The sequence below is a fragment of the Mustela nivalis genome (assembly GCF_964662115.1).
Source record: "Mustela nivalis genome assembly, chromosome: 18".
In the NCBI taxonomy this organism is placed as follows: domain Eukaryota; kingdom Metazoa; phylum Chordata; class Mammalia; order Carnivora; family Mustelidae; genus Mustela; species Mustela nivalis.
The window spans coordinates 34,727,423-34,749,976 of record NC_139037.1 but is presented as its reverse complement, the minus strand read 5'-3'; the positions used below and the strand labels follow the sequence as shown (position 1 = coordinate 34,749,976).

The 22,554-nt window shown below is 36.0% G+C and overlaps 1 protein-coding gene across 4 annotated transcripts in view; it reads left to right on the top strand.

The window, feature by feature from the left end:
* Window positions 1-22,554, top strand: part of PHKB (phosphorylase kinase regulatory subunit beta) — a 233,927-nt gene that overhangs the window by 16,387 nt on the left and 194,986 nt on the right. For all 4 annotated transcript variants that reach the window (XM_082711007.1, XM_082711005.1, XM_082711004.1 and 1 more), the window contains 2 exons: window positions 12,445-12,534; window positions 14,311-14,449. In XM_082711007.1, coding sequence (XP_082567133.1) covers window positions 12,445-12,534; window positions 14,311-14,449 — 229 coding nt within the window. The remainder of the gene's footprint in view (window positions 1-12,444; window positions 12,535-14,310; window positions 14,450-22,554) is intronic.

Sequence of the window (22,554 nt, the reverse complement as noted above, 5' to 3'; positions counted from 1 at the left end):
TTTACTTAGCTGAGCTGGGGCATTTGAATTGCCAGTTCAGGGCTCCCATTTTGAGGCTATTGCTGTACATTAATAACACAAGTTAAATTTTCCAGCAGATGTCATTAAAAATGACTGGGTATTATTCACTTTTCCTTCTAGTCTCTTTACCATACATGATTTTAATAATTATATTTCATGATCCCTTTCATGTCCTAAGAACCATGTAGTAGTCTCCGTTTCAATAGGCAGCTCTGTTCAGGATGCAATGACCCCCTCATTTTTAGAGAGTTTTGTAGCCAAATGAATGGAAATGAGAGGCTTAATTGGTCAGCACCGGAAGTTAAGCTCATTTGTTTTCCCCCAGAGTCCAGTTTATCTTCCCTAAGTATTTCTTTGAGAAACTAATGTGCTGATTGTTTTAAGATCTTTGCAGAGGCTTCTGATGGTAATGGTCATTTTGCCGGCAGGGTGGGGATTGGGGAGGATCTGGCCTTTTTCATAACTCATGCAGCTTATCATTTAAAGCAGAATGATGTCAGTTAACACTGACTTTAGATTTTTTTTTCTAGTCATCCTTTCAAGATAATACTCAACAGTCTTATAGAATGAACATAAAAATGAGGGTAGGTGCTTCAAATAATACACTATAATTTTGTTTGAAGAGAAGAGGAAATAGCACAGTCTTCAAATTAACTACAAAAACCATCAAGTTCAAGGCTGATTTCCATTATGGCTTCATGTTACAGTAGTGGTTTAGTTTCATTTGCAATAGTATAAGCTGAATACCTTAAATATCCATTGTCATGACTCCTGTTTTCATTGCAATTTTTTGCTACAATAAAATCCTTATAACTAAATTATAATGCAAATTAAAGTACAACAAAATTTTAATAGTCTTAGTGTTCACCCAGAGTTACATTCTTTCAGTTTTGTATTACATAAAAAACTAACAGTCCATAAAACATATGGTAAAGTTAAGCTATACTTAGAATAGATGTGAAAATTTTTAAGCCAAAGTAGAAGGCTTGAAAAGTGTATTGCTTAATGAATACACTTAGAACTTAAAGAATGCCTATTCTGGTATTCAGTTCTTTAATGTTAAACATATGTATTAGAAAGTAGATTAATTTACATTTTAATATCTTCATTATTGCATGTGTTTGGCAGCCTAATACTCATTGTATACTTTTTTTTTTCTTTTTTTAAGATTTATTTGAGAGAGAGAGCGAGCACAAGTAGTGGGAGGGATGAAAGAGAGGGAGAGAAATTCTCAAGCAGACTCTGAGTTCCGGGCCCAGTTTGGGGCTGCATCTCATGGCCTTAACCTACTGAGCCACCCAGATACCCCACTCATCCTACACTTCTTAATGAGACTTGATTTTTCTCCCAAGGGTCTTAAGTTTGCTTTGTCTCCCCACAGACAGCATGTTTTTCTGGTGTGTTTGACAATTGGCTCTGATTAGACCTGGAGGGTGGTGGTGATTTATTAGTGAAATTAAGATTAGCTCTGAATAGTCATTCCTCAGAAATAATCATTTTGGTTATAAAATTTTATTGAAGACCTGTTAGCATCACTGTTATGTGGCAGAGGGTCACGTTTCAGTGGTGCATTTCTCCCCTTTCTACTCTAAGTCATGCTTTCTCTTCTGGGTAGAGAAGTTGATAATCTTGGTTTCCTATAGCACTTGCACTTGGCACTAAACTATGTATAGCAAACCAAGGGTATTTTAATATAAGATATACAGTTCACATTCCACTCAGTTATCTTGTTGCTGTTTCTTAAAAGTCATTGATAATGTAAATTGCTGATTTAAAATCACTGTGTGGAGCATCTATTCTTGCAGAATCAAGATGTTAACCTGACAAAGCTAGTTAATCAAGCATTCCTTGATTTCTTCTTTTGTGACTAACCCTAAGCTAAGTGCTGGAGGAGATTTAAAGATTTAAGGATGGGAAAGGGAAGACAATTGGTATTTAATATACACTGTGCTAGTTGCTTTACTCAAAATATTTCCTTTAAGTCTCACAACAACTTTGGGAGGTTTTGTAATTCTTACCACTTCACAGATGAGAAGACCTATCTCAGAGAGAGAGTCCCAGTCCTGAAAGGTGCAAAGTATAACAGCTGTGATTGTAGCCAAGGTCTGTCTGTTTTCAAAACCCATGTTCTTCTCACAGCCTCTTAGATAACAAGATATTCTCCATTCAGGAGTTTCCTTACACTTTGGAGATGAGGAGGAGGGGCCGTAGAGAGCAGAGAGACCTTTCTTTTCCTTGCTTGAACTTTGAAGTTTAACTTTATTCTCTAAAGAGTGAAAGTTGGCTTTAACATATGTGGCTTGGATTCCATACAAGAAAGTTTGGTCAGTTAATTATTTTATTGCAGGTATGTCTTAACAGAAGGCAGTTCATTAATGCAGACCCTTAGGATAGCCTTGGAACAAATCACCAAAGTGTGAGGGTATAGTGTTGGAAATGGCAGTGCCATCTCTGCCCTGTTTTACTTAGTGATCTAAATATCACTGCATTTTGGTGAGAAAATGAACAGCTTTCATTATCTACAAACTTTATTTTATGAACTGTTTACAAACTTACAAACTGTTTTTTAGTAGTATTTCCAGTTTTTATGCTGGTTTTGAGTGTTTTTGTTACCATGGTAACTTACTTTGCTAATTCACAGTTTACAGTTTTTTTTTTTTTTAATTAAAATTTAAGACCTCCTCTATTCATGCCTATTATATAAAGTGTTGTAAGGGAAATTTTTAATTAATAGTAATGACATTCATATTAAATGCATTTCTGAACTTAACCAAGACTAGAAATACAGGCCAGGCTTCATCAAAATGTAAATGATCAAGGGAAATGGGTCAGTTCCATTTTTCAAAGTGCTGAATGGCTTGAAAGTACTTCTTTCATACTTGTATAGAATAACTTGTGACATAGCATAATGCCTAGTGTCACATGTTTTTATCACTGTAGTAACAGAAGATATAATAAAGTTAAATATTTCTTGTAAAGACTGGGCATGGTATATAGTGAAGTTCTTTCTCCCCCCTTGGTGTACTTCAGTTATTATTGAACTAAAACTCTATCATTTAAGTCTTAGAAGTTTGCAATTTAAAATTTTTACTTGTACTGTAAGTATGAAATAATGATGCTGGGTTTCTCTGGAGAAATCTCACATGTCCAGATTAGCATTATCTTTTATATAGTGACCCACTTGTAAGTCTATATACATTCTTTCTAGTGATCAAATAATTTTTAATCATATTTTTTATGATTTCATTTAGCTCCTCCTTTATGAGCAACAGAAGAACAGAACAGAATATAAGAGAAGAGTAGAACAAGTTGAATTACTTTATGGTGACAGCTTAGGTTATTGATTAATGGATCTTACTTTACTTCCTCTGCCCTAATGAACAATTTTATTCATTGCAGCTGATTATGAGCAAATTTTGGGAAATTTTAGATATCAGAAATATTAATTTCATTTGTTCAATAAATACTTTTGAGTGCTTACTGTTTACCAAGCACTGTTGGCACTGGTTATAACAGTAAACGAAACAACCACTTCAAGAAAATTTAACAACTTGTGCCACTTCTGAATGCATTTCTTTTTTTTCCCATAGAGAGAAGTTCCAAACACTTTTTTAAAGATTAGAGTTTTTGGAGTATAGCTCTTATCTCACAGAAATCATACAAATTCATGGTACATTATATCAAGGTATGCTACTAGACTATAAATAAGAACGGAAAATGAAATAGCTAATTGAGTGATTGGAATTCATAAGGTCAACACATGAAACATCAACTGGATTTAATATCCTTAAATAGATTTTATAGGCTATGCTCCTTTTATAAAGGTCACTGGAAGAACTTAATACCTTTTTATTAAAAATAAAATGGGAATAGTGGAGTGGCCTTTTCGCATCTTATTTGGATAAGTTGAACAGGCAAATTTTACTTCATTTTTATAAAGCTGTGTTATTTCATATTTGCCATTTCATATTTTACATTTAAAGTATATTTCTTACCTACCTTGCCATAAGAAACATGAAGACTTAAAAAGTTGAGGGTTCAGATGAACTGTGAAAATAAATTTGCATTAAAAATATACATTCTTGGGGCGCATGGGTGGCTCAGTGGGTTAAACCGCTGCCTTCGGCTCAGGTCATGATCTCAGGGTCCTGGGATCGAGTCCCACATCGGGCTCTCTGCTCAGCAGGGGGCCTGCTTCCCTTCCTCTCTCTCTGTGATCTCTTCCCTTCCTCTCTCCTACTGTGATCTCTGTCAAATAAATAAATAAAATATTTAAAAAATATATACATTCTTGCATATATATGTATTTATTATTTTGAAGCAACCTCATAATTTTGAGGTTTTATAGTATAGGGAAAAGACCATGCATAGAGTTTGTCTTCAAAGAGTCCTGTGTTCAAATTCAGCCTGTTATATAATGACTTCTTTGTGCCTCTGTGCCAACCTCAGAGCTTTGTTAGATGAGGAAATGGGATATTATGTATAAAGTATCTTCTACAACACATAGTATTAGGGATTCAAAATTTCCATTTATCATTAAAAAAATTATATAACTAGTAAATGAATACAATTTTTTTTTTTAAGAGTGTGAGCAGCTGCAGGCCACAGAGGGAGAGAGGGAATCTTAAGCAGGCTCCACACACAGTGCAGAGCCTAATGCAGGGCTTGATCCCATGACCCTGAGACCAGAACCTAAGGTAAAATTAAGAGTCAGACAGTTTTAACCAACTTAGCCAACCAGGCACCTGTAAATGAATACCGTCTTATGTAATATTTAGATAATCAGAAATATAGAGAGTAAAAATCACCATCCCCTCTTGAGTAGTAACATTTTTAACAGTTTGGTGTGTATTTTTTTCCAGCATTTTAAAGTTCTTAGTTATCTATATTGTATGCACATTTGTAAACATAACATATGTATAGTTTTGCAACAGGTGGTATCATACCGTGAATCTTATTCTATGAAGTTACTTTTTCACACTAATTTTTAGGTTTTTCATGATATAAGAGATCTACCTCATTCCTTTAAACTGTTTCAAGGTATCATTGAATGGAAGTGTCACAATTTATTCATTCCCCTGCTGGGGGTACGTTTATTCCTTAATATTTTGAATTTTTGTGCATGGTGGAAGTGAACAGTAAAGAAAACCAGGGTTTAAGTTTTGGGGTATTTTTGTTCGTTTGTTTTGCAAGGGGCTATTGGTGATCTTGAAGGTGCTTAAACTGTGGAGTCATGTATAGTATATTCATATCTTTTAACTCTAAAAATTAATATGTATACATGTTCAAGTTAGAAAGTTTTCCACTTTGTCTAATTATGGAAGTCTGAAGAAGTGTTACTTAATCATTAATTCAGATGATGTGGTTGGGGCAGTAACAGGAGATAGGGTAGCTTGTGAGAAGAATATTGTAAAAGTGTTCATCAGAAGTTTTCTGAAACATGTTTTTGTTAGCTTTTTTTCTTTTTCCTTCCTTCCTACCAAATATTACTGCCATCTACCACTTACTAGGTGTGGCTCCTATTGTCTATCAGCTTCTAATGTAGTATAACACATTAATCGAAGAGTGAAAATAACATGTTTTGTGACAAGGAAAAGCTATAATTAAAGTATTTACAAAGTGTTATAAGAACGCAGAAGATGGCTAGATTAACTGTGGGAATTCAAGAAGGCCTCTCTCTGATCATGTGATTCATCAAGTTCAGTTCAATAAATATTTACTGAGAACCTCTTAGTACCAGCCTCAGGGATATAGAGTAAGAATGTGTTGGAATAAATTGCCTCTTCTATAGTAGTATATTTCTTGCTTTTATCAGTGAGGAGTAAAAGAGAATTTTAAGATGAAGAAATTATCTTCTGAAGTTAAAGATGTAACTTAAATTTTAAAGTTGCTTGAAAATACATTGTATTGGGAAAAGTTTTTTACATAATAAAAAGCTTAGCAGAAAATTGAGGGATGACTCTGTATATAATCTAGGAGTTGTCAAAAACCCTTTTTATTTAATATTTAAGTTTTTATTTAAATTCTAGTTAGTTAACATACAGTATAATATTAATTTCAGGTGTACAATATAGTGATTCAACACTTACGTGCAATACCTGGTGCTCATCACAAGAGCACTTCTTAATCTCCATTGTCTATTTCACCCATGAGAGTCAGTAAAATCAGAAAATAAAGGAATAACTTCCAAACAGAACAAGATGAAACCTCAGAAAAAAACCTTAATGAAACAAAGATAAGCAATTTATCTGATAGAGTGCAAAGTAATGACCATAAAGCTGAACTCGAAAGAAGAATGGATATATAGAGAACTTCAACAGATAGGAAATATAAAAAAGTATCAAACAAAATGAAAGAAAGAAAAAAAAAAGAAAGAAAGAAACCAAAAGGAAGTCAAAAGCTGAAGAATAAAATAAATGAATTTTAAAATACACTAGAGCAGGGCTCCTGGCTTAGTGGGTTAACCCTCTACCTTCGTTCGGCTCAGGTCATGATCTCGGGTCCTTCCTCGGATTGAGCCCCACATCGGGCTCTCTGCTCAGTGGGGAGTCTTTTTTTTTTTTTTTTTAAGATTTTATTTATTTGTCAGAGAGAGAGAGGAGCGAGAGTGAGCACAAGCAGACAGAGTGGTAGGCAGAGGGAGGGAGAAGCAGGCTCCCGGCTGAGCAAGGAGCCCGATGCAGGACTCGATCCCTGGACGCTAGGATCATGACCTGAGCCGGAGGCAGCCGCTTAACCAGCTGAGCCACCCAGGCGTCCCTCAGTGGGGAGTCTTCTTTCTCCTCTCTCTCTACCTGCCTCTCTGCCTACTTGTGATCTTTCTTTCTCTGTCAAATAAATAGATAAAATATTTTAAAAAAATAGAAGAGTCTGTTTTTTGGTTTGCTCCTCTCTCTTAATTTTTCCCCCTTTGCTCATTTTGTCAAAAACCTTTTAAAAAGAAAGGAAAACTAAAACTAAGTTTGGAAAGAGATATATTTGACTCTTGGAAGTTTTTATATTGTAGTGTTAGTATACTAATGAAAGCTCAGGGGAAAATATTTGAAATGAAATATTAAGCAGCAAACAAAATACACAAAGAGCTTTCAGAAATTGATGGCAAAAACACTAACAAAGCAATAGCAAATGTCATTAGGATGTAGGCAATTCACAGAAGAGCAAATCCAAATGGCTAGTTTGCAAAGATTTTCAGGAGCTCACGAATTCTATGAGACATGATGAACAAAAGTAAGACACTATCAGATTTGAAAAACTTTTTTTTTTTATTTTTCGAGAGAGAGCACAAGGAGAGTTGCAGAGGAAGAGGGAAAGAGAGAATCCCCAGCAGGCTCCATGCTCAGTGCAGAGCCCAATGCAGGGCTCAATCTCATGACTCTGAGACTATGGCCTGAGCCAAAATCAAAAGTCCAACACCCAACCAGCTGAGGCACCCAAGTGCCCCTGGAAAAACTTCTATAAGAATGAAGCACTTATATCTAGTAGGAATAGGAATTGTTTTAGCCTTTAGAAAAAATGCAGTTTGCCATTATTTTTTTTTTTTTAAATTTTTATTTTTATTTTTTATTTTTATTTTTATTTTTTATAAACATATATTTTTATCCCCAGGGGTACAGGTCTGTGAATCACCAGGTTTAAAATAGTACATTTATTCCTGAATTTAATACTACTGGGAATTTAGATTAAAGGCAGGCAAACTTCTAAAAAGGGCCAGATGGTAAAAAATTTTAGGCTTTTGCAGACCATTTGTTTTTTGTAACAACTGCTCAAATCTACATGATTTGATGACATCACTGAATGCAGAGTTGGAAAGAGATATGTTGTAACATGCTGTTACATAGTATTTCCAACGTACAGATCTATAGGTATAAATCAATTCAAGAGCCCATATAACAGTAAAATGTAGTAAAATTGGGAAGTGATGAGTTTTGAGTATTTATTACCTTTGTTTTTAATAATTATCATTGTAAGTTTTTGTAATTTTATTTTCATGTATTTGTTTTGTAACCAGCTCCCAAAATTCCTGAAAATTTAATACTTGACTCTCTCCAGCGAGTATTAGTTGGTTCTAGCAAACTACTGGTTGTATCTATGTATAAGGATGTTTTGCAGGATTGTTTTTGATGGCAAAAATAGAAAACAAATATATACTCACTGAAAGAGGAATAATTGAATAAGCTGTACTGTATTAAAACCCTGGAATCAGTCAAAGAAAGAATCATTGCCTTTTTTGATTTCCATGTGTGATTTCAAATGAGAGGAGCAAGAGGCAAGGAAGGGTCTATTTCATGACTCCATTTTTATAAAACAAGCTTTGAAAGACTCTTCCCTCATTTATGCATATGTGTTTCGTTACATAGATAAGGAAAAAGTATGGTTACCTGGGAATGAGGACAGAAGAGGGCAAGAAGTGAGATAAGGGAAAAAAGAATGATAAAAACAGCCTATATGCTATGACTCCACATGTGGTAAATTTTATTCATGTTTACAAATATTGCTTAAAGAAATGCCTGAAAGGAATGCACCAAAATGTTAACAATGCTTATTTTAGGCTGGTGGAATGTTGTATTTTTTTAATCTGAAAAGAACTTATTTTAATTGAGGGAGAAGATCAGAATCCTATAGGCCTTTCTAAGGATTTAGGTTTATAATAAAATTTCCTATTTCGTAAAAGGGCATATTTGGATCTGTGTTCAATAAAATGTACCCTGTTAGCTATATCCTTTCTTCCCCTAAACCTTTTCATGTGTATCACTTCAAAAAAAAACCTTGGTATGTAGTATCTTGTTCCGTAAGACAAGTGTATAAGCTTTGGAGCTATGATAATATGTCTATAGGTTTGTATATATGTTTATGACTTCGTGTTCTCCTAGATTTCAGTTGTTATCTTCATATTTAGATGGTAGTTCATTATTTGCAATTGCTATTATTTTCAGAGATTGCAATGCAGGAGTTTCCTGTTCTCTTAGCCCCAGAGGGGGACTGAATTTTCCTATCCTTTTTCTTTTAAGAAACTCACTACTCTAATTTGTGTTACTCTTATTCAAAACCTTATCTTACTACTAACCTGTGAATCCTGGTAGCCTTCTAGATGTGGAATCCAGAGTTTTTTGCATACACTGCATGTATTAACTGAATGAATAAATAATGGTATTTATCTTGGTCTATCACCATATGTGGAAAAATGATAAAGGTACTTAAGGGTTCATGAAAGCCTTGATTAATAACATTTTTGTGTAGACCCTATTAAAGGGCTTTCAATCATATACTGAAAAATTGTATCCCCAAATAATAGACAGTTGATACTGTTTCGGTTTGCTGATCTGTTTTCCATCTTGACTTCCCTTTTGAGTCCTTATTTTTATTCTTTTAGTGGTTGCTATTTGAATTACGAGTGCTGTTTTATGATTGCTTAAGAGCCTCCCCATAACACTCAGAAAGCTTCTTGGTGTTTCATGGAGCCAAATTCGTAAAATTTGTACCTTTATTGTGTTCTTAGTATTGTTTTCGTCTCATGGAAATTTTTTTTTTAGGAAACTCCTTGTTTAATCTCCTAAATAATAACCCTTTCCTCTTTCATGATAAAGCTAAATATTAATCTTCAAGAAACAACTTCTGCCTCTCCTTGTATTGTTCTTTGTCAGTGAATGTCTTTGGCAATAATGTGTTCTGAAATGAAGAGTAGATTGATTGTATTTTCCTAATACCAAGAAAACTGACAGGGAAAAATCAGATGAACAGGTTTAAATTCATTTTTACAAATTGGAAAAAGATAATTTTATTTTACTTTGTGATATTTGAATATAGGCATAATTCAACTGGGATAAAACATAAAAGGAAAAATTCACATTTAGATACTTCATTTCATTTTGAACTCTAAACATTTATTAATGTTTTCTGTAATTTTGAATCTTTTTCATTGTCTTTGGGAATTCATGTTCTGATGATTGCTTTCTCCTCCACATTTTTATTTGTATTGAAGCTTTTCAGGTGTCTAATTTTTTTTTAAGATTTTATTTATTTATTAGACAGACAGAGATCACAAGTAGACAAAGAGGCAGGCAAGAGAGAGAGAGGAAACAGGCTCCCTGCTGATCAGAGAGCCTGATGTGGGACTTGATCCCAGGACCCTGGGATCATGACCTGAGCGGAAGGCAGAGGCTTTAATCCACTGAACCACACAGGTGCCCCTAGATGTCTAATTTTTGTTTAAAATGTTACCATTGATTACTTTTCCTTTGACTCAGATTTGTGGTACTTTTTGCCATAAATTATAAGGAACATCCTTGTTTAATTTTCAGTTACTTCAGAAACAATACAATGGTGATCACTAAAATACTAACATTTATCTAGGCAAGCTGTTCTTAATTGACCATGGGTTTGCTTTGAAGATGGAAGAAAGTATAAGAAAATATTGGTTCTTAGTGAGTTAGGTGATGTTACTTTTATACTTTTCTGCATGCTTTGAACATCTCTTTTAGCTCTTACTACAGAGGTATTTATTTTTCTGTAAAATCCGGTTTTCCTTTTGTTTATCATAGCTTTAATGAAACTCCATTGGTGATTTCATTGCGGAACATTAGATAACAGAATCATTTTAATCTTTTTTGGGAGTTGAGGGGCACCTTAGATGTAATAGCACTTTTAAAAATAAATATTTTTTACCCTAAAACCATGATACAATGACATTAAGACAGTATTTGAAAATAAATTCACCTACAATTATTATGGTAGATACAAAGTTGGATTTTAGTTTTTTATATTCTACTTCAATTTTTATCCATATGCACATATTGTTTTACCTATATGTAATGAAATTATATGCAATTTCTGATGGTGTTTTTCTTAGCAAAATATTAACATTTCTAATAAGTAAAAATAGAAATCACATGCATTCCCAGTCCTTCCACCCAGCAAAGGTGTCTCCTTTAATCTTTGTATATGTGTATTCACAATTTAAAACTTCTGATGATATATATCTGATTCTATTTTATTAATTATTGAATGAGCTTCACAGAGAGGTTGTAGACTCCCAGAGCTTAGCACCTAACTTGTAAGCAGTGGCCATATTCCTTTTTCCAATCTGCCAGGCTGCGCATATATTTATACCTACCCAGAGCTATTGAATGCAGGGAGGTAGAAGCCATGGCCAGATCCTTGCCTCTTGTGCAGGAGTTCCTGATGCTTTCCTGTCTAGGTTGATAGGCCTCCCCATTCTTCTCTGGGGGACCATTCTGGTTGATGTCATTATCTTTTTTAGACAATCTCTTCAAGTCATTTCATATTCCTGTTTTGTTGCATAAATCACCTCTCTTTCCACCAGAGGATAATGAGATTATTGCCTTAATATATAGATCTTTCCTTTCTTCCTTCATAGTGTTTATCTTCTCCCTAAACATAAAGGGATTCCAAATACCTATGTTTTATACTAGCTTAGTGGGCATAGCACTTTTATGAACAGAAATGCTTTAATTTTTTTAGAAAAACATTCTTAATGCATGCCAACACAGTCCCCTTCTAACCCTAGGTAAATTTAAGGGGCACTCTTGTGCTATGTTGATAGGCCATATTATGTATATTACCTGAATCCAGTGGTGGATTAGTTGTGACCTTGAGATGTTTATAATTTCTGAGTGCTTTGAACAAGAATGAGAGACAGTACTTAGTCTGATGGCTGGAGGTTCAGGTGTCTTCCTTTCAGTCAGTAGTTGAGAATGCGCACTAGTCAAGTGAACAATTTTCTGTATCCATTTTGTGGCAAATTATCATAATTATTATGTATTCTGTAGCTTTTGAGCAGTATGCTCTGCTAATACGTTGGAGTAGTTTTCATGGCTGAGAAGTAGAAATGGTTTCTGCTTTAGTCCAGATAATAAGGCATGAGTTTTATCTACCTAGGAGAAAGTAGAGGCTTCAGAATTTCAGTATGAAAACTATCTGAATATTCATGGAGTGTATGACTTTAGAACATGTTAGCATTCTCTTTTTCCTTGAGGTTTTTGGGATATGATCATTTGACAGAAAGCTGCCTGATCATGAGCATAAAGAATAAGTTTTGGATTTCAGAGCATTCTAAGTAGATATTTCTCAACAGGAACTAAAATTATTGAATTCACGACTAGCACATAAGTATTACTGGTATTTGAATTGTTGGGATCAGTATATGTATATATATATATGTCAGTTAGATTAACTTCCAGGGGTGAGGGTGGGGTTTCCGTAACATTTAAAACTCTTCTATACTTGTTGCAAGGGCGATTTCTTCTCTCTTCTTCCCCTACCAAAAACTTGACCAGTAATACAATGTAGTAGTTCACATATAAAAATGAAAATTAGATTAAGTAGTGCTTTTTCATTTATTTAGAAGTTTTCTTTGTTTATCTCAGTGAAAATGATTGCATTTGTGGGTTTTCATTTTTCTTTTAGGCTCAGTTTATGAACCTCTTAAAAGCATTAATCTTCCGAGACCTGATAATGAGACTCTTTGGGATAAACTGGATCATTATTACAGAATTGGTAAGCAAAATTTGAGGAAAATGTGTCCTTAGGTAGTTAACATTAGTATTTACCCTGCCTTCTATTGCATATATTATATGCATGATGATATTCTTTCATTGGGATGTTGGGATAATGTCATTGCTGAGGCAGCTATATATTCCAATTGCATATTGATACTGGGACTATAAAAGAATTCCAGCAAGTCATCTGTCCCTTGAATAATTTTTAAAACCATCACCAATGTCCTCTGTGTCCTTTTAGCCCTCCTAAACATTACCAGATTTGAGAACTAGAGGCTGCTTCTTGATTACTACTTTACATAATGATTTTGTAGACGTGTTCCTTCCTCATTTACCTATACTTGGTTCCCAAGTAGTCCTAAGGCTTTTGTATCTATTTCTAATTCACTGAGAGACACAAGATAACCTCAGGTTAGTATTACTAAAAAAAAAAAAAAAATGGTTCCCTATTTTATTTGTTATTGTTTTGCCAAAGGCAGCCTGGCAGATTCTGCTTTTGAAAATTGACTTCGAGATATGTATGCACGGGATTCCTCTTTGTTCATCAGACTCTAAGTTAGAAAAGCTTATTAATTTTTGCCAGTTTTCTTCTTGTGCTATTTATATGGGCTTGTATGGAAAATAATATTAAATTAAATTAATTTATTTCCCCTAAGATAAGGGTTTTTTGTTGTTTGTGTTTAGCTCACGTAAAACCTTAATTCATGTTATTTTGGTCACAATTTTGGAATATATTCTTATGTGGCCCTTCTATTATCATTGTAGCCATGACTAGATAAAGAAATTTAAATACCTTTCTAAAGAAATGCCAGTTGTTTACTTCAGACTATAAGGACTAATTCTTTGCTCGGGGAAAAATGATAAATATACTGGTATTCTGAAAAAAAAAATGGTAATGATAACATCAGTTTTGTCTGAGAAAAAGAAAAAGAAATTCTTTAAGTCTTTGAAGGAGAAGAGTGCTTTAGGTCCTTAAAAAATTGCTCTAAAAAAAGGTGGCATATGCCAATCTAGATTAATTAAATGTATTTTATGGAAAAACAAATTTATAGTTAGGAAAAAATAACTTTTAGGAAATGTAGTTTTGGTGGGTGTATATTTATATTTCAAGGCTCTTTTATAAAGGGTAATAAAGCATTAATTTCAGTTTTTTAAGTAAAATGTTTTCCAAATATTTATTTACTTATTTTCATGTCATATAAGGATAAGATTTGATTTTGACATGTTACTATATCTCCAGCCTGTATAATATAATATGTCATATTATATTATAAATATATACATATATATATATATAATATTAAAATAAAATGAATACATTCCTCTGAAGACAGGACACAAGTTAGTCATCAGTGGAAAACAAGATTTGGATTTAGCGACTAATGCCACTGTTTGTTGTACATTTGCTTTGTTTCCCTATTGAACTTGTTGTTGAAAATATCCTTTTTTATTGGTCTTTTTTTCTTTTCTGTACCTGATGTTGCCTTACTACACTTATTGACATTAGGTAGGCTATGCTAAAAGATTTTTAATTGCTAATTAGCTGAGTTCTTTCCTCAAAAGTAGAAATACCCTTCCTTCAGGGTGGATTCCCACTTAAGTTGGAGTGATCTACATGAAGCAGTTTCTGCATGCTAAAAAATTGCATATTATAGGTAAATTCAGGAACAACAGAAATGTCAAAAGTAGAATGAGGAAACTAAAGATTAAGATCTTCAGCCCAAGGAAAATGGATGGCTGTACAATTCATTCTTTTTCTTGTGTTCCATTCCAGTCAAGTCAACATTGCTACTGTATCAAAGTCCAACCACAGGTCTCTTTCCCACTAAAACATGCGGTGATGATCAGAAGGCAAAAATCCATGACAGTCTGTATTGCGCTGCTGGGATCTGGGCTTTGGCTCTTGCATACAGGTAAGCTGGTGTGTCTGCTTCTAGTAACTTTAAGTCTGGATAATAGATTTTTGTTGGCCTAAGACAAATTGGGCAATTGTTGGGCTTTGCTGCTGATTTACTGTGTAATCTGTGAGTGCTCATATCTATCTAGGCCTCTAAATATTTAAGTTTTCTTAAGAGTTTATGCAAGACTAATTCTGACATTTTATGATTTTGTCACCAAAATTTTTTTCATCTCTAGATATTTAAGTCATCATTTGTTTTTGGCAGAATGATCTCCCCATTCTCCTTGACTTGGTTGCTTTCAATCAGGGGGACATGATGGCTGATCGAATTTTGCAGATGATAAAACTAGGGCCCAGGTAGTTAACAGATTTATCCAAAGTTACACAACTAGTTAATGATAGAGCAGGGCTGAGGCCCATTGCACCCCACCCCAGTTTAGAATTTTACCCCCTACAATTCCACTGAGGTATCATTTGTTAAATAAGGCTATAAGTCAAATAATTATTTTATAAAGTAAAAAAAAAATCCCCGGGGCACCTGAGTGGCTCAGTGGATTAAGCCGCTGCCTTCGGCTCAGGTCCTGATCTCAGTGTCCTGGGATTGAGCCCCGCATCTGGCTTTCTGCTCAGCAGGGAGCCTGCTTTCCTTCGTCTCTCTCTCTCTGCCTACTTGTGATCTCTCTCTCTCTCTGTCAAATAAATGAATAAAATCTTTTAAAAAAAAATCCCTTCACAATATAAAATATATTCTTACTTTATTTTGTTATATATGGAAAACATCCAATGTGTGTCCTGATTCATAGTCTATAGTAATACATTTTAACTGTTATTAAGATTAGGTTTCTGAATATTAATTATCTGGAGGTGAGACATATGCATATACTTTTTAAATTATGTTTAGTTAGCCACCATATACTACATCATTAGTTTCTGATTTAGTGTTCAGTAGTATATTAGTTGCATACAGCACCCAGTGCTCATTACATCATGACCCCTCCTTAATTACCCATCCTCCCACCCTAGTCCCTTCCAAAACCCTCAGTTTATTTCCCAGAGTCCATAGTCTCTCATGGTTAGTCTCCCTCTCTGATTTCTCCCATTCAGTTTCCCCTTCTTTCTTTTATGGCCCTCTGTGCTATTCCTTATGTTCCACATATGAGTGAAATAATATAATTGTCTTTCTCTGATTGACTTATTTCACTTAGCATAATACCCTCTAGTCACTTCCATGTTGTTGCAAATGATACATATTCATCCTTTCTGATGGCTGAGTAATAGTCCATTGTATTATATGAACTGTATATTCTTTTTATTTTTTTAAGTTTTTTATTTTTTAAAGATTTTGTTTATTTGACAGAGACACAGTGAGTGAAGGAACACAAGCTAGGGGAGTGGGAAAGAGAGAAGCAGGCCTTCCACTGCTCAGGGAGCCTGGTGCGGGGCTCAATCCCAGTATCCTGGGCCTGATGCTTAACAATTGAGCCACCCAGACTCCCTGAGCCATATCTTCTTTATCCATTCATCTGTTGTAGAGCATGTCAGCTCCTTCCACAATTTGGCTACTGTGGACACTATGAACATTGGGGTGCATTTGCCCCTTGTTTTCACAACATCTGTGGGGTAAATACCTAGTAGTGCAATTGCTAGGTCAGTGGGTAGCTCGTTTTTCCCTTTTTAAGGAACCTCCATACTGTTTTCCAAAGTGGTTTAACATCTTGCATTCCCACCAATAGTGTAAGAGGGTTCCCCTTTCTCCACATCCTTGCCAACATTTGTTGTTTCCTGCCTTGTTAATTTTTGCATTCTAACTATTGTATGGTGGTATCTCATTGTGGTTTTGATTTGGATTTCCTGATGTTGAAAATTTTTTCATGTGTCTGATAGCCATTGCTATTTCTTCTTTGGAGAAGTATCTGTTCATGTCTTCTGCCCATTTCTTGATGGGATTATTTGATAATTTTGGTGTTGAGTTTGAGAAATTCTTTTTTTTTTTTTTTTAAAGATTTATATATTTATTTATTTGACAGCAATAGAGATCACAAGTAGGCAGAAAGGCAGGCAGAGAGGCGGAGGCAGGCTCCCTGCCAAGCAGAGAGCCTGATGCAGGACTTAATCCCAGGACCCAGACATCATGATCTGAGCCAAAGGCAGAGTCTTAAACCACTGAACCACCCAGGCGCCCCGAGAAGTTCTTTATACATCTTGGATACCAGCCCTTTCTCTGTAATGTCATCTGCAAATATCTTCTCCCATTCCGTGGACTGCCTTAGTTTTGTTAATTGTTTCCTTTCATGTACAAAAGCTTTTAATCTTGATGAAGTCCCAAAAGTTCATTATTAATTTTGTTGCCCTTGCCTTTGAAGATGTTCTTGAAAGAATTTCCTTGGCCATTGTCAAAGAGGTTACCACCTATGTTCTCTGGGATTTTGATGGATTCCTATCTCACACTGAGGTCTTTCATCCATTTTGAGTTTATCTCGTGGATGGTATATGAGAGTGGTCCAGTTTCATTCTTCTCTATGGAGCCCTCCAATTTTCTGAGCACCATTTATTGAAGAGACTGTCTTTTTCCATTGGATACTCTTTCCTGACCGTTAGTTAAGGGTCCATTTCTGGGCTCTCTAGTCCATTCCATTGATCTGTGTGTCTGTTTTTGTGCAGTCCCGTGCTGTCTTGATGAGCACAGCTTTGTAACATAGCTTAAAGTCAGGCACTGTGATGCCCTCAGCTTTGGCTTTCTTATTCGACATTTCCCTGGCACTTTGGGGTCTTTTCTGGCTCCATTCAAATTTTAGGATTGTTTTTTCCAGCTCTGTGAAAAATGTCAATGGTCTTTTGACAGGGATTCCATTGAAAGTGTAGATGGTTCTGGACAGCATAAACATTTCCACAATGTTTATTCTTCCAATCCATGAGCACGGAATGTTTTTCCATCTCTTTGTGTCTTCCTCAGTTTCTTTCGTAAGTGTTCAGTGGTTTCTAGAATGTAGATCCTTTAACTCTTTGGTTAGTTTTATTCTTAGGTATCTTGGTCTTTGGTGCAGTTGTAAGCTGAATTTATTCCTTAATTTCTCTTTCTTCGGTCGCATTGTTAGTGTATAGGAAAGTGACAGATTTCTGTGCATTGATTTTGTATCCTGCTACGTTGCTGATTTGCTTTATGAGTTCTAGTGATTTGGAGGTGGAGTCTTTTGAGTTTTCCACATAAAGTATTATGTCCTCTATGAAGAGTGAGAGTTTGACTTCCTTGCTAATTTGAATGCCTTTTATTTCTTTTTGTTGTCTGATTGCTGAGGCTAGGACTTCTACTACTATGTTGAACAAAAGTGGTGAGATTGGGTATCCCTGCCCTATTCCTGACATTAAGGGAAAAGCTCCCAGTTTTTCCCCAGTGAGAATGCTATTTGTTGTGTGCTTTTCATAGATGGCTTTTATGAGATTGAGGTATGTTCCCTCTAACCCTCCATTGTGAAGAGTTTTTAATCAAGAAAGTATGCTGTATTTTGTCAAATGCTTTTTCTGCCTCAATTGAGAGGATCATATGGTCCTTGTTTCCTCTTTTGTTGATGTGATCTGCGATTGTTGAATCTCCCTTGCATGCCAGGAATAAATCCCACCCGGTGGTAGTGAATAATCCTTTTTTCTTTTCTTTTCTTTAAAGATTTTATTTATTTATTTGACAGAGAGATCACAAGTAGGCAGAGAGGCAGGCAGAAAGAGAGCTGAACAGAGAGCCCGATGTGGGGCTCGATCCCAGGACCCTGAGATCATGACCTGAGCCGAGGGCAGAGGCTTGACCCACTGAGCCACCCAGGCACCCATGAATAATTTTTTTAATGTACTGTTGGATCCTATTGACTAGGAACTTGGTGAGTATTTTGGCATCCATCCATGTTCATCGGGGATTTTGCTCTGCAGTTCTCCTTTTCTTTGGGGGTCTTTGCCTGGTTTGGGGACCAGGGTAATGCTGGCTTCACAGAAACAGTTTGGACTTTTTTCTTCCATTTCTATTTTTTGAAACACCTGCAGTAGAATAGGTATTATCTCTTTAAATGTTTGGTAGAATTCCCCAGGGAAGCCACCTGGCCCCGGACTCTTGTTTTTGGGGAGGCTTTTGATAACTGTTTCAATTTCCTTGCTGGTTATTGGTCTGTTCTGATTGTCTATTTTTTCCTGTTTCAGTCCTGATAGATTATAAGTTTCCAGGAATGCATCCATTTCTTCCAAATTTCTTAGCTTGTTGGCATATAACTGCTAATAATAAGTGCTAATAACTGTCTCTGTTTTCTTGGTATTGGTCGTGATTTCTCCCCTTTTGTTACTGATTTTATTGATTTGGGTCCTTTCCCTTTTCTTTTGGTTAAGTCTGGCCAGAGGTTTATGGACCTTATTAATTCTTTCAAAGAACTAGCTTCTAGTTTTGTTGATCTGTTCTACTGTTTTTCTGGTTTCTATTTCATTGATCTCTGTTCTAATCTTTATTATTTCTCTTCTCCTGCTTGCTTTAGGTTTTATTTGCTGCTCTTTGTACAGCTCCTTTAGGTCTAAGGTTAGCTGTGCATTTAGGACTTTTCTACTTTTTTAAGAGAGACTTGGATGGCTATGTATTTCCCCTTTAGGACTGCCTTTGTAGTATTCCATCGGTTTTGGACCAATATGTTTTCATTCTCATTAGTTTCCATGAATTGTTTAAGTTCTTTTTAAACTTCCTGCTTGTCTTGTTCATTCTATAGCGGGATGCTCTTTAACTTCCAAGTGTTTGAATTCCTTCCAAATTATTTCTTGTGATTGAGTTCCAGTTTCAAAGCATTTTGGTCTGAAAATATGCAGGGAATAATCTCAGTCTTGAGAAAAATGAGTATTCTGTTGTTTCAGGGGGAAATGTTCTGTATATATCTACAAAGTCCACCTAGTCCAATGTGTCATTTAGAGCTCTTGTTTCTTTGTTGATCTTTGGTTTAGACTATCTGGCCATTGCTGAGAGTGGAGTGTTGAGATCTCCTATTAGTATAGTATTATCAATATGACTATTTGGGTGAAGAGTTGGTTTATGTAGTTGGTTGCTCCCATGTTGGGGGCATAGGTATTTACAACTGTTGGATTTTCTTGTTGGATAGGCCCTTTAAGTATGATATAGTGTCCCTCTACATCTCTTACAACAGTCTTTGGTTTAAAATCCAATTTGTCTGATACAAGAATTGCACCCCAGCTTCCTTTTGATGTCTGTTGGCATGATAAATGGTTCTCCATCCCCTCACTTTCAATCTGGAGGTGTCTTTAGTTTCAAAATGAGTCTCTTGTAGACAGCATGTGAGTGGGTTCTGTCTTTGTACCAGTGTGCAACCCTGTGCTGTTTCATGGAAGCATTGAGGCCCTTCACGTTGAGAGTAACTATTGAAGGGCATGAATTTAGTGCCATTGTATTGCCTGTAAAGTCCCTATTTCTATAGATCATCTCTGTAGATTTCTGGTCTATAATACTCTTGGGGTCTTTCTTCTTTTATTGAATCCCCCTTAATATTTCTTTCATGGCTGGCTTGGTGGTCACATATTCTTTCAGTTTCTGCCAGTCCTGGAAGCTCTTTGTCTTGCCATCTGTTCTGAGTGACAGCCTTGCTGGATAAAGTATTCTTGCCTGCATTTTCTTCTCATTTAGTACTCTTAATATGCCTTGTCAGACCTTTCTGGCTTACCAGGTCTCTGGACAGATCTATTATTCTGATGTTCTTCCCTTTGTATTTAAGAATTCTCTTCCCCCTTGCTACTCTCAGGATAGCTTCCTTGGCTCTAAGATTTGCAAGCTTCATTATTATATGCCGGGATGTTGGTCTGTTTTTATTTATATTGGGAGGTGTCCTCTCTGCCTCTCTGTCAGGAATACTTGTTTCCTTCCTTAGATTAGGATGTTCTAAGCTATGATTTCCTCAAATATACCTGTTAGTCCTCCCTCTCTCTCCTACCCCTCCAAGATCCCAATAATTCTGACATTGGAACCTTGCATTGTGTCGCTGATCTCTCTACGTCTGTTCTCATGGGTTTCTATCTTCCCTTCTTTCAGCTTATCTTGTAGATCAGTAATACATTCTTTTGTTTCATTTACCCTGGCTGTTAGATCATCCAATTTTGACTGTATCTCATTTATAGCATTTTTAAGTTCAGCCTGATTAGATCTCATTTCTGCCCTTAGAGATTCTGTATTGTCACTAATGCTTTTCTAAAGCCTAGCTATTGACTTTATAATTGCTATCCTGAATTCTACCTCTTATATCCATGTCCATTAGAACTGTGGCAGAGGACATCGTCTCTGGTTCTTATTTTTGTTGGGATTTCATTCCTGTTGAGGGAGGGTTGAGGGAATGTCAGAGTCCAAAATAATAAATGTGAACCAAGCAAGATGCACCCTCAGAAAATCTAGAGTGGTTGGAAGCCACCACCGAAAGAAGCAAAGCCAAGGTGAAACACAAGAGTAAAAATTTTAAAATAAAAAATTTAAAACAAAAAATTTTTAAAAGGCAGGGGTGGGAAAAAAAAAAAAAAAGGCAGGGGTGAGATAAAGTAAAGGGGGCTGTAATCTCTCAGTGTGGACAGTGTAGGTTGTTCCAGTGTTCCTGGGTGTATTTTGGTCTGTTTGTTAGAGGACACTGCTTACCAAAATTACTGGGAAAGTAAAACTTGTGTATATATAAAGGTAATACTGATTAGGGAAAAAGGACTGCAATGAAGCATATAGTGATAAAAAAAATACATAGGTGTGAAAAAGTACAAGTTAAAAAGCTATTATGAAATATAAGTTGATATATTAAACATCTAGTTATAATGAGAATAAGGTCAAAAAAATTCAGAAGAAGCATAAAAGAAGGAATAAAAAGAAAAAGAGATTTGGTTCTGAAAAATAACAAGCTGTGAGACAATGCTTGGAGCTCTATATAGTAGTTTCTCCTGGTGTAGGGATTTTACATTTTTATTGGGATTCTAGGGCTGTCGTCCTCTTCCTCTTCCAGACTTTCTTCTTGGGGAGAAGCCTGCCACACTGTTTCTCACACAACCCTGCTTGGGCAGAGGTACCCTGCTCCCTGTCAGAGGGATGGGCTCAGTGGAAACGGGTCTTTGTGCTTTCGTTCTCTGACTGACAGAAGAGTTTACACAGTTAATTGTAGAGAGGAGGCCACATCAAAAAGAGTGGGAAGGGCAGTGACATGGGTGGGAGTCAAACCCCCTTTGAGACTAACCACAAAGGAGAGGGATACCATAACCACAGAGAAGTGAGAGGATCAGACTCCATACCAGGTACTCCAGGCACAGGGGACCCTCACTGGCAAGATGAGTCCCTATAACACTGGGCTTAGATAAATGTATGGGGCTTAACTTCAGGAGTTTTTACAATTAGCAGGGTTCCGTTCTTACATTAAAAAATAGTACATTTTGCTGTAGGATAACTGGTATGTGATAGGAAACTGAGCTCCTGCCTTTAAGGAGTCAACATAAGGGGCGCCTGGGTGGCTCAGTGGGTTAAAGCCTCTGCCTTCGGCTCAGGTCATGATCCCAGGATCCTGGGACTGAGCTCCTCATTGAGCTCTCTGCTCAGCAGAGAGCCTGCTTCTTCCTCTCTCTCTGCCTGCCTCTCTGCCTACTTGTGATCTCTGTCTGTCAAATAAATAAACAAAATCTTAAAAAAAAGAAAAGAAAAGAAAAGAAAGATCCAGCAAAAGTAACATGGTTGAGATACAGCAAAGAAGGAACAGTTGTAAAAAGTTTTGGCGTGTCCATAAAGGAGATTTATTTATTAATATCAGAATAAGTGCTAGAGGTGCAGGATCTTTAGGAGACTTCTCCAAGATCAAAAGAGGTGGCAAGTGCCATTTCTTTCCCCCTACACAGCTTAGAACGTGGGACACTTGTAGAACCAGCAAAAATACTCTCCACTTATCTTGCTAGCTCCAAGTGCCCTGACCTTGTGTTCTCCTGGACATCTGTTCCATCCAACCAGGTCCATTTGTCAGGAATATCTCCAGAGTGCCTCCTGCCACAAAATACCCTACAAGTACTCCTGGGAGAGACTCCTACCATTTTACAGTGACTCCTGCCCTGGCGAGTGGAAAAAGATAATCACATACCCTA